The sequence below is a fragment of the Microcaecilia unicolor genome, chromosome 6 (genome assembly GCF_901765095.1).
Source record: "Microcaecilia unicolor chromosome 6, aMicUni1.1, whole genome shotgun sequence".
Taxonomy (NCBI): domain Eukaryota; kingdom Metazoa; phylum Chordata; class Amphibia; order Gymnophiona; family Siphonopidae; genus Microcaecilia; species Microcaecilia unicolor.
The window spans coordinates 14,263,062-14,275,181 of NC_044036.1; the positions used below are offsets into that span (position 1 = coordinate 14,263,062).

General features: G+C 47.4%; 1 protein-coding gene across 1 annotated transcript in view; it reads left to right on the top strand.

Annotated features, from left to right (window-relative positions):
* The window catches only part of FAAH (fatty acid amide hydrolase), a 106,845-nt gene that overhangs the window by 30,687 nt on the left and 64,038 nt on the right, over window positions 1-12,120 (top strand). Inside the window, exons 6-7 of the mRNA XM_030207041.1 lie at window positions 6,331-6,371; window positions 11,463-11,587. Of these exons, the coding sequence (XP_030062901.1) occupies window positions 6,331-6,371; window positions 11,463-11,587 (166 nt within the window). The remainder of the gene's footprint in view (window positions 1-6,330; window positions 6,372-11,462; window positions 11,588-12,120) is intronic.

Genomic DNA, 12,120 nt, shown 5'->3' on the forward strand with positions numbered 1-12,120 from the left:
ATCACTAACCCCCTCCCACCCTCGAAAAATATCTTTAAAAATATTTTTGCCAGCCTCAAATGTCATACTCAGGTCCATCACAGCAGTATGCAGGTCCCTAGAGGCTTTAGTGAGTGCAGTGCACTTTAGGCAGGCGGACCCAGGCCCATCCCCCTCCCTACCTGTTACGTTTGTGGAGGAAACAGCGAGCCCTCCAAAACCCACCAGAAACCCACTGTACCCACATCTAGGTGCCCCCCTTCACCTGTAAGGGCTACGGTAGTGGTGTACAGTTTTAGCAGGGGTTTGGGGGGCTCAGCGCACAAGCTAAGGGAGCTATGTTCCTGGGAGCATTTTATGAAGTCCACTTCAATGCCCTCTAGGGTGCCCACTTGGTGTCCTGGCATGTCAGGGGGACCAGTGCACTAAAAATGCTGGGTCCTCCCATGACCAAAGGGCTTGCATTTGGTTGTTTCTGAGATGGGCGACCTTGGTTTCCATTATCGCTGAAAATCAGAAACGACCAAGTCTAGGGACGACCTAAATTTCAAGATTTGGGCATCCACGACCGTATTATCGAAACGAAAGATGGATGTCCATCTTGTTTTGATAATATGGGTTTCCCTGCCCCTCCATCGGGATGTTTTGCAAGGACGTCCTCTACAAAACTTGGGTGACCCTTTCGATTATGCCCCTCAATGTCATTCCTCTTCAGCTGTGGTCTAGAAGTTTACATGGAGGAGTATCTTCAGCAAGACTGCTGCAGACTGCCAGGTTAGCTAGTGCAACAGACACATTTCCTCTACTTTTCCTATGCAGGCAAGGACATGGAGTCCGATGGAGAGCCGGGAACCAGCAGGCACATCTTGAGGAGGAGGGCAAATCAGTGGCATTGAGGGCTCACAGGAGGGCACCATGGGAGAGGAAGAGCACGTTGAGGTCACCAGCCAGGAGCCGCCTGCAGGGGATGAAGAGAAGGACCCCAGTCTCAGAGGCATTTGCAGATGACCCAGTAGAGCCAAAGGAGGCTGATGAGCCACAGCTGGCCCGTAAAGGACCCTACCACCATAGGGAGCAGCAGTGGCAGGCAAACCCACCCCACGCCAGAGACAAGGCAGAACTCTGACAGAAACAGCTAGACTTCATCTGCGCTTGACCGCCGTTCCCCAGGAGTTGACCCCTGTGTGCAGGCGGCCGGCAGGACTTACAGGACAGGGCAGGCACTGGATACCAACTAGGCTGAACAGGGACTGAGGGTCAGTTCCCTGGATAAATCCTTCTTATTTGTTCCCTTCTCCGTTTCCTGGATAAATCCTTCTTATCTGTTCCCTTCTCCGCTACTGCCAACTCCAGACTTCGCTCCTTCTGTCTTGCTGCACCCTATGCCTGGAATAAACTTCCTGAGCCCCTACGTCTTGCCCCATCCTTGGCCACCTTTAAATCTAGACTGAAAGCCCACCTCTTTGACATTGCTTTTGACTCGTAACCACTTGTAACCACTCGCCTCCACCTACCCTCCTCTCCTCCTTCCTGTACACATTAATTGATTTGATTTGCTTACTTTATTTTTTGTCTATTAGATTGTAAGCTCTTTGAGCAGGGACTGTCTTTCTTCTATGTTTGTGCAGCGCTGCATACACTTTGTAGCGCTATAGAAATGCTAAATAGTAGTAGTAGTAGTAGTAGAGGGGAAAGGAATATACATGGGCAGCAAGGCAGGAAACGTCGGCCCGAGTTTCGATGACTGCCTTAGGGTCCGTGGTATCAACCGACTATAACCAGTGCTGTGATTCACTGAATGCTGCAGGGCCGTGGAGGGTGTGAGACGTGACTACAAAGCTGTTGAGATGAGTGCAACTTAGAACCGTTAAGATTTAAATCATTTGGTTCAAGTGTGAAATTGCAATGTAAGAGGTTTTTAGCCCGTGATGAATGAAAGGGGGCTCCCTTAAGTTGGTGTTCCAACGAAGGAGTTCTCCTTGGCATTTGAGGCTTTTTCCTCGTTCAAAACATTGCACCGCACACAACCAGTATTTGGATATCTTAGTACATTTTATCATTGTATATTGGTATGTCATCTTTGATTATCAGGGCTGTGGCAAAGGTTTCCCATATAACACCTGTGGTCAAGCAATTGCATTTCTTCCTGTTTTGCAAAGAATACAATTTAAAGTGCTGATAATGATAGATCAGGTACTATTTTGCTGCTGCTCCTCCATTTTATTTGAAGCAAGCTTTGAACGTTCATCATCCGAGGCGTGCATTGAGGTCAGAGACTGCTATGCAGCTTTCTGCTGATGTCATGAAGCCTTTCAGATCAGCCAGTGTTTCTGACATCCTGCACGTTGTGACGTCAGACTCACAGAAACAGAACGAAGCCTTGCAGATCGGCCAGTATTTCTGACGTCCTGCACGTTGTGACGTCAGACTCACAGAAACATAACGAAGCCTTGCAGATCGGCCAGTGTTTCTGACGTCCTGCACGTTGTGACGTCACTCACAGAAACAGAACGAAGCCTTGCAGATCGGCCAGTGTTTCTGACGTCCTGCACGTTGTGACGTCAGACTCACAGAAACAGAACGAAGCCTTGCAGATCGGCCAGTGTTTCTGACGTCCTGGACATTGTGACGTCAGACTCACAGAAACAGAACGAAGACTTGCAGATCGGCCAGTGTTTCTGACGTCCTGCACGCTGTGACGTCAGACTCACAGAAACAGAAGGAAGCCTTGCAGATCGGCCAGTGTTTCTGACGTCCTGCACATTGTGATGTCAGACTCACAGAAACAGAACGAAGCCTTGCAGATCGGCCAGTGTTTCTGACGTCCTGCATGTTGTGACGTCAGACTCACAGAAACAGAACGAAGCCTTTCAGATCGGCCAGTGTTTCTGACGTCCTGCACGTTGTGACGTCCGACTCACAGAAACAGAACGAAGCCTTGCAGATCGGCCAGTGTTTCTGACGTCCTGCACGTTGTGACGTCAGACTCACAGAAACAGAACGAAGCCTTGCTGATACGCGAGCTTCAGCCTTTGTTCTTGCAGGGATCTCCTTATGGAATGCAGACCCTGGCCAGCTTCGTCACTGTAGCACTTTAAACCCATGGACCGGATCTTTTTTTATTGCAGGGTGATGCTATTATGTTTCTTTTTTATTCTGTATATTGTTTTACTTTATTTTATGACTGTTTATCTTGGAAACCACCTAGTTATAGATGATATATACATTTTTAACATAAATAATTATTAATAACACATTTTCAGACAGTCACTCTGATTCAGTAGGAGGCAGAGCGCAGGGACAGAAATGATGCCTTTTAGTGTAATACTATATGTGGTCACAGTAGAGGGAAGTCTGTCGTGTGATGCGCTGACCACGCCAGAGCTTCCCCACAGCCGGTTAGGTTTTCAGGACATCCACAATAAATATGCAAGAGTCCAGTCGTGCACTGGAGACCCCAGTGTATGTCTCTTTATCTCTTGCCCTGTTCACAGTGGATATCACAGAGGTGGGACTCAGAAATGTAGAAAGCACTGCCCTCCGTGAATAGGAGTAGGCAGTGTGGAATGTGAAATATTTAAGCTTATACCCAAAAGAATTAAAGAAAAGAATGAATTGTCAACATAATAAGAATAAGTGACATATTTCTTTAATATATGGATTCAAGAAAAATAAAAGACATTATCCCAAACAATGAAATTCAGTTGCCCCATTCACAAAGTTTTTGGTAAAACAGGGACAGTGTTAGACAAGAGCCTGTCAACACAAAAGTTAGATTTTTTTTAAAACTCTAGTATTCCCAGTAAAAACAAAATTTAAAATGATCAAAACCTCTCAAGTACAATGCATTGTTTAGTATATATACAGTGGTGGAAATAAGTATTTGATCCCTTGCTGATTTTGTAAGTTTGCCCACTGACAAAGACATGAGCAGCCCATAATTGAAGGGTAGGTTATTGGTAACAGTGAGAGATAGCACATCACAAATTAAATCCGGAAAATCACATTGTGGAAAGTATATGAATTTATTTGCATTCTGCAGAGGGAAATAAGTATTTGATCCCCCACCAACCAGTAAGAGATCTGGCCCCTACAGACCAGGTAGATGCTCCAAATCAACTCCTTACCTGCATGACAGACAGCTGTCGGCAATGGTCACCTGTATGAAAGACACCTGTCCACAGACTCAGTGAATCAGTCAGACTCTAACCTCTACAAAATGGCCAAGAGCAAGGAGCTGTCTAAGGATGTCAGGGACAAGATCATACACCTGCACAAGGCTGGAATGGGCTACAAAACCATCAGTAAGACGCTGGGCGAGAAGGAGACAACTGTTGGTGCCATAGTAAGAAAATGGAAGAAGTACAAAATGACTGTCAATCGACAAAGATCTGGGGCTCCACGCAAAATCTCACCTCGTGGGGTATCCTTGATCATGAGGAAGGTTAGAAATCAGCCTACAACTACAAGGGGGGAACTTGTCAATGATCTCAAGGCAGCTGGGACCACTGTCACCACGAAAACCATTGGTAACACATTACGACATAACGGATTGCAATCCTGCAGTGCCCGCAAGGTCCCCCTGCTCCGGAAGGCACATGTGACGGCCCGTCTGAAGTTTGCCAGTGAACACCTGGATGATGCCGAGAGTGATTGGGAGAAGGTGCTGTGGTCAGATGAGACAAAAATTGAGCTCTTTGGCATGAACTCAACTCGCCGTGTTTGGAGGAAGAGAAATGCTGCCTATGACCCAAAGAACACCGTCCCCACTGTCAAGCATGGAGGTGGAAATGTTATGTTTTGGGGGTGTTTCTCTGCTAAGGGCACAGGACTACTTCACCGCATCAATGGGAGAATGGATGGGGCCATGTACCGTACAATTCTGAGTGACAACCTCCTTCCCTCCGCCAGGGCCTTAAAAATGGGTCGTGGCTGGGTCTTCCAGCACGACAATGACCCAAAACATACAGCCAAGGCAACAAAGGAGTGGCTCAGGAAGAAGCACATTAGGGTCATGGAGTGGCCTAGCCAGTCACCAGACCTTAATCCCATTGAAAACTTATGGAGGGAGCTGAAGCTGCGAGTTGCCAAGCGACAGCCCAGAACTCTTAATGATTTAGAGATGATCTGCAAAGAGGAGTGGACCAAAATTCCTCCTGACATGTGTGCAAACCTCATCATCAACTACAGAAGACGTCTGACCGCTGTGCTTGCCAACAAGGGTTTTGCCACCAAGTATTAGGTCTTGTTTGCCAGAGGGATTAAATACTTATTTCCCTCTGCAGAATGCAAATAAATTCATATACTTTCCACAATGTGATTTTCCGGATTTAATTTGTGATGTGCTATCTCTCACTGTTACCAATAACCTACCCTTCAATTATGGGCTGCTCATGTCTTTGTCAGTGGGCAAACTTACAAAATCAGCAAGGGATCAAATACTTATTTCCACCACTGTATATATTTTTGTTACATTTGTACCCTGCGCTTTCCCACTCATGGCAGGCTCAATGCGGCTTACATGGGGCAATGGAGGGTCAAGTGACTTGCCCAGAGTCACAAGGAGCTGCCTGTGCTTGAAGTGGGAATCAAACTCAGTTCCTCAGGACCAAAGTCCACCACCCTGACCACTAGGCCACTCCTCCACTGTTGCTACTATTTGAGATTCTACATGGAATGTTGCTATTCCACTAGCAACATTCCATGTAGAAGTCGGCCCTTGCAGATCACCAATGTGGCCGTGCAGGCTTCTACATGGAATGTTGCTAGTGGAATAGCAACATTCCATGTAGAATCTCCAATAGTAGCAACATTCCATGTAGAATCTCCAATAGTATCTATTTTATTTTTGTTACATTTGTACCCTGCACTTTCCCACTCATGGCAGGCTCAATGCGGCTTACATGGGGCAATGGAGGGTTAAGTGACTTGCCCAGAGTCACAAGGAACTGCCTGTGCCTGAAGTGGGAATTGAATTCAGTTCCTCAGTTCCTCAGGACCAAAGTCCACCACCCTAACCACTAGGCCATTCCTCCACATAGTTCTTCCTATGTAGAAAAAACAAAAATGACATTTCTTCAATTAAATTTCTTTTTTGCCTTTTACAAGATTCTACTGCCCGTGGGTTGGGTACTTCTTTAAGGGGAAAATGTTTCATATTCTCTTTGAACAGGCGGCTGCACAGAATTGTAGATAACACAGATTTCTGTAGGCCTCTGCAGCCCTCCTTTTAGTTGCAGTAACAGGAATCTTTCTTACTGTAATTAGCTGAGGCACTCAGTTACTTAACCCTGCTGGCCTCACACTGATTGGGACTGATCTTTACTGGAATCCTCTGTTTTTGCTTTGCAGCCGGCAAGGGGTGAAGTCCAGTCTCATGGGCCAGAAAACAGGTCAGACGCCGACCCGGTCATCATCTTTTATTTTGATTTATTTATTTACAATCTCTGCTTGGGCCCCCTCTGGTGAACTTCTTCCTGTTCGTCGTACAGTCTCAGAATCCGCCTCCTGATTGGCTGGCCCGATTCTGCGCTCACCTGTCCATGAGATGTGCATGGGTAACATCGCAGAACGTTTACACCGCTCTTAAGCTCCTGCAGCAGCGACAGGACATTTTCTGAGGTTGTGAGCGTAAATCACTGCTTTCACCAGGGGACCTGGCCACGTCTTCTTTAACTTTCTGTCAAGGCTGGTGAAACTAGTTTCAAACCAGTTGAAATTGTGCTAAAATTTGTTAATTGCGAAGTATTTTTCTACAGTGCTGTCGGAGCTGCCAACTTACCCGGTCCCCGAATAGAATCTCTTTGGTCCTGGTTTTGAATTTACATCCCAGTGTACTGTGGTGTTTATGTTTTCTGATTCTGCCCATTGGAAGTCGGTTCTGTAGGTCCCATAATGCATCAGGATCAGGTTTTCAGAAATCCAGGACTGGAGAAACATCTTCCTTCTGGAACTGGGTAACTTGGTAGCTCCTGTATTTTATTTTTTGAATGTTTTTTATACAATATGTTCAGTTCTGGTCTCCTCATCTCAAAAAAGATATAAAGGAATTGGAGAAGATGCAGAGAAGGGTGACGAAAATGATAAAAGGGATGGGACGACTACCTTATGAGGACAGGTTAAGACGGCTAGGACTCTTTAGCCTGGAGAAAAGGCGGCTGAGAGGTGATATGATAGAGGTTTACAAAATAATGAGTGGGGTAGAGCGGACAGATGTGAAGCGTTTGTTTACGCTTTCTAACAATAACTAGCCGTTGAGCCCGTAAAACGGGCTAGTAAAGGAAGGGGGGGTTGAAAGCCCCCCCCCCCGGAGTCGCCGCCGCCCCCCCCCGGAGTCCCCTCCGCCACCCCTCCACCCGGGCCGGGTACCTGGCTTCACTATTCAAACCGCCGGAACGCAGCACACAGCTCATCTGAGCTGCCGTCGGCCTTCCTTCTTCTCTGCGTGTGTTCCGCCCTCGTGTGATGTAACGTCGGCGAGGGCGGGACACAGGCAGGTAAGGAAGGCCGACGGCAGCTCAGATGAGCTGTGTGCTGCGTTCCGGCGTTTTGAATAGTGAAGCCAGGTACCCGGGCCGGGTGGAGGGTGGGTGGGGGGAGCGGTAGCGGCAACCCTGGGGGGGGGGAGCGGTGGCGACGGCGGTTCCCTCACTCGCAGGTGCGCAGGTTCCCTCTCTGTCAAGCCCCGTCATCACGTATTGACGTGGGGGCGGGACAGAGAGGGTCTCTACTGCGCATTTGCGAGTGAGTACGCCTCTTGCCATTTATATGTTTGATAGAACCAGGGGACACAAGATGAAATTAGAATGTGGTAGGTTTAAAACAAATCGGAGAAAGTTTTTCTTTACTCAGCGTGTGGTTAGACTCTGGAACTCATTGCCGGAGAAGGTAGTGACGGCAGCTGGCCTTGCTGAGTTTAAAGGGGGTCTGGACAGATTCCTGAAGGAAAAGTCCATTGATCGTTATTAAATTTTGGTTTTTTTGCCAGGTTCTTGGGGCCCGGATTGGCCACTGTCGGAGACAGAGTGCTGGGCTTGATGGACCTTTGGTCTTTTCCCAGCGTGGCGGTGCTTATGTACTTATGCAGTGTCAGAGGACACAGAATACACACCTGTATTTACTTCTTGTTCAGAGCAGGTGTAAATGTGTGTGTGGGCATTTGTGCAATATTGGAGCTGGTTCTGGAAGCCTGTCTTATAAAGGGTCAAAACAAAAGGAACAGTGGGAAATGGACCAGGGCGCTCCGAGGACAAATGGGAGACTAGGCATCCAAATGGCAGATGACTTTTAATGTGAGCAAGTGCAGAGTGATGCATGTGGGAAAGAGGAACCCAAGCTGTAGCTACGTCAAGCAAGGTTCCACATTAGGAGTCACCAACCAGTGAAAGGATCTAGGTGTCATCGTTGATGATACGTCGAAACCCTGTGCTCAATGCGCAGTGGTGCTTAAGAAAGTAAATAGAATGTTAGGGATTATTAGGAAAGGAATGGAAAACAAAAATGAGGACGTTATAATGCCTTTGCATCGCTCCATGGTGTAACCACACCTTGAATACTGTGTGCAGTTCTGGTCACTGCATCTCAAAAAAGATATAGTGGAATTAGAAAAGGTACAGAGAAGGGAACGAAAATGATAAAGGGGATGGGACAACTTCCCTATGAGGAAAGGCTAAAGCAGCTAGGGCACTTCAGCTTGGAGAATAGATGGCTGAAGGGAGATATGATAGAGGTTTATAAAATATTGAGTGGAGTGGAACAGGTGGATGCAAATCGCTTGTTTACACTTTCCAAAAATACTAGGACTAGGGGGCACGTAGAGAAGCTAGTAAGTAGTAAATTTAAAATGAATCGGAGAAAATACTTCTTCACTCAATGAGTAATTAAACTCTGGAATTTGTTGCCAGAGAATGTAATAAAAGCAGTTAGCTTAGCGGGGTTTAAAAAAAGGTTTGTATACTTTCCTAAAAGACAAGTCCATAAGTGATTATTAAGATGCACTTGGGAAAATCCACTGTATATTCTAGGATAAGCAGCATAAAATCTGTTTTTCTGTTCTGGGATCTTTCCAGGTACTTGTAACCTGGATTGGCCACTGTTGGAAACAGGATACTAGGCTTGATGGACCTTCGGTCTGTCCCAGTATGGCAGTGCTTATGTTCTTATGTTCTAAATATTTATCGATATAAGGCTCGACACAGAACTGTGTTTCGGTCAAAGGCCTGCCTCAGGAGTCAGTATTTTATCTGGAGAATGAAACCATCCAATGGTTAATGGGCATTAAAAAAAACAAGCATTTTGTCATTCACTCTGATAATACGATTGTGTTTTGTTGTGGTTCTTTCCAAAAAGGTCTTTTTCAAGACCGCTTGTTTTTTTACTGCCCATTGGCACATTAACCACTGGTTGATGTCATTCTCCAGATAAAATGTAAGGACTCCCGAGGCAGTCCTTTGGCTGAAACACAGTGCTGTATCGAGTCTTCTATCAATAAATATTTGTTTCATTGAGCGTTTGAAGTTTCCTGCATTTGTCCTTGGAGCACCCTGGTCCATTTTCCACTGTTTCTTTTTGCTTTGCATCCTTCGTGGGATTTCAGCCTTTCTCCACCACGGTAGAATTTCCCTTTATAAAGGCTTGTATTATTAAATATTTTATAAGACAGGCTTGAGGAAGTACAGGTCAACAATTAGCCATATCTCATCAGGTGTAACACAAAAGAACTCGATAGAGACACTGGCTTTCTCACCCATTATCAGATAAAGGAAGGGCCGTTTTAATGTGAATCATTGCTTTCTCATCACCTCTGTCTACCCCCTACCCCCTTTTATCGAGCTGTAGTGACATATGCAAACAGCCCAAGACCTGATGAGTTTGTACCGTTTACACCAGAGTAACTGCATTGTCCCCCCCCTCCCCGCTGACCCGATGTGGAAACTTATCACAGATGCATTAATTTAGTGAATGAAAAGCTCTCACCTACCAATTGATGGTTCACCGTAATATTGGCAGCTGCAGGTCTCTGCGTAAAATTGGCACCTTTTTGCCCTTCTCACATAGGTGTCTTGTTATAAGAGTAACCCTGGGATGTCCGGCTAGGTATAGTTTGCCCACTTACTTTCAGTCGTAAAGGGTAAGGAAGTCATTTTGGAAGTGAGGGGGTGGGGGGTGGGGGTCTAATTCAGTATTAGCACCCACAGCATTAGCAGGCACCAAATGCAGCAGTAATTTGCCTTACTTTGTTAGGGCTCCCTGCAGATTTATGTTTAAACTAGTAAAAAAGGCCCGTTTCTGACACAAATGAAACGGGCGCTAGCAAGGTTTTCCTCAGAGTGTGTATGTTTGAGAGAGTATGTGTGAGATTGACTGTGTGTGAGAGAGAGTGAGACTGCAAGTGTGTCTCCTCTGTCCCCCCTTCAGCCACCCAGCGAGTCTCCTCTGTCCCCTGCCCCCCTCCAGCCACCCAGTGAATCTCCTCTCTCCCCTGCCCCCCTCCAGCCACCCAGCGATTGTCCTATCTCCCCTGCCCCCCCTCCAGCCACCCAGCAATTCTCCTGTGTCCCCTGCCCCACCCTCCAGCCACCCACCGATTCTCCTTTTTCCCTTGTCCCCCTCCAGCCACCCACCGATGTTCTTCTCTCCCCTGCCCCCCCTCCAGCCACTCAGCGAATCTCCTCTGTCCCCTGCCCCCCTCCAGCCACCCAGCGAGTCTCCTCTGTCCCCTGCCCCCCTCCAGCCACCCAGTGAATCTCCTCTCTCCCCTGCCCCCCCTCCAGCCACCCAGCGATTGTCCTATCTCTCCTGCCCCCCTCCAGCCACCCAGCAATTCTCCTATGTCCCCTGCCCCCCCTCCAGACATCCAGCGATTCTGCTCTCTCCCCTGCCCCCCCTTCAGCCACACAGCGATTCTCCTTCCCCTTACAGCACCACACCGCCCAAATCTCTGCCCCTCCGCCAACCGCCCAACCTCCGCTGCCGTGCACAGCGCAGCGTGCACACCCACTGAACGGTAGAGCTAATTGTCGCTGTGCGCTCGCCCTCCCACCTGTGGTTGGTCAGTGCTGCGTGTGACATACCCGGAAGTATGCTGACGTCACTTCAGGAGATGGATACAGCTTTAGAGAGAGCACGAATGCTTCAAGGCTTCACTTTCTCAGCTTCAGAACGTTGGAGGTGCGGTTATAGGATGATAGAGAGAAGCAAATTGTGTTTCCTTTAAGATTCCAGCAGGAGGAGACAGAGCACAGGAACAGATGCAGAATTATAATACCAAATCAAAATCATACATAATAGTCTCCTGTATATTCTGAAATATTTCTGCCAGGAATTCTATTAAAAGTGGTTTGTAAACTAATGTGGTAAGAAGATGTAATGAAGACTTATCTTGTAGTTGCTATGCACTCCCTCTCGTGGGTGCCCTTACCTGTACCTTGACATAGAGATGAGAACGGTACTTGGTGTAGTCATGGTCCTGTGCTTTATTCTAGTGACAGCAGCAGTAGGGCCGATGGCAAGAGACGTGGACAGCCTGGCTCTGTGCATGAAAGCGCTCCTGTGTGACCACATGTTCCGCCTGGATCCCACTGTGCCTCCCATCCCCTTCAGAGATGAGGTGAGAAAGAGTGGCCTAGTGGTTAGGATGATGGACTTTGGTCCTGAGGAGCTGAGTTCAATTCCCGGCACAGGCAGCTCCTTGTGACTCTGGGCAAGTCACTTAACCCTCCATTGCCCCATGTAAGCCGCATTGAGCCTGCCATGAGTGGGAAAGCGCAGGGTACAAATGTAACAAAAATAAAACAGATACTATTGGAGATTCTACATGGAATGTTGCTACTATTGAAGATTCTACATGGAATGTTGCTATTCCACTAGCAACATTCCATGTAGAAGGCTGCGCAGGCTTCTGTTTCTGTGAGTCTGACGTCAGACTCACAGAAGCAGAAGCCTGCGCAGCCACATTGCTCATCTGCAAGGGCCGACTTCTACATGGAATGTTGCTAGTGGAATAGCAACATTCCATGTAGAATCTCAAATAGTAGCAACAGTGGAGGAGTGGCCTAGTGGTTAGGGTGGTGGACTTTGGTCCTGGGGAACTGAGTTGGATTCCCACTTCAGGCACAGGCAGCTCCTTGTGACTCTGGGCAA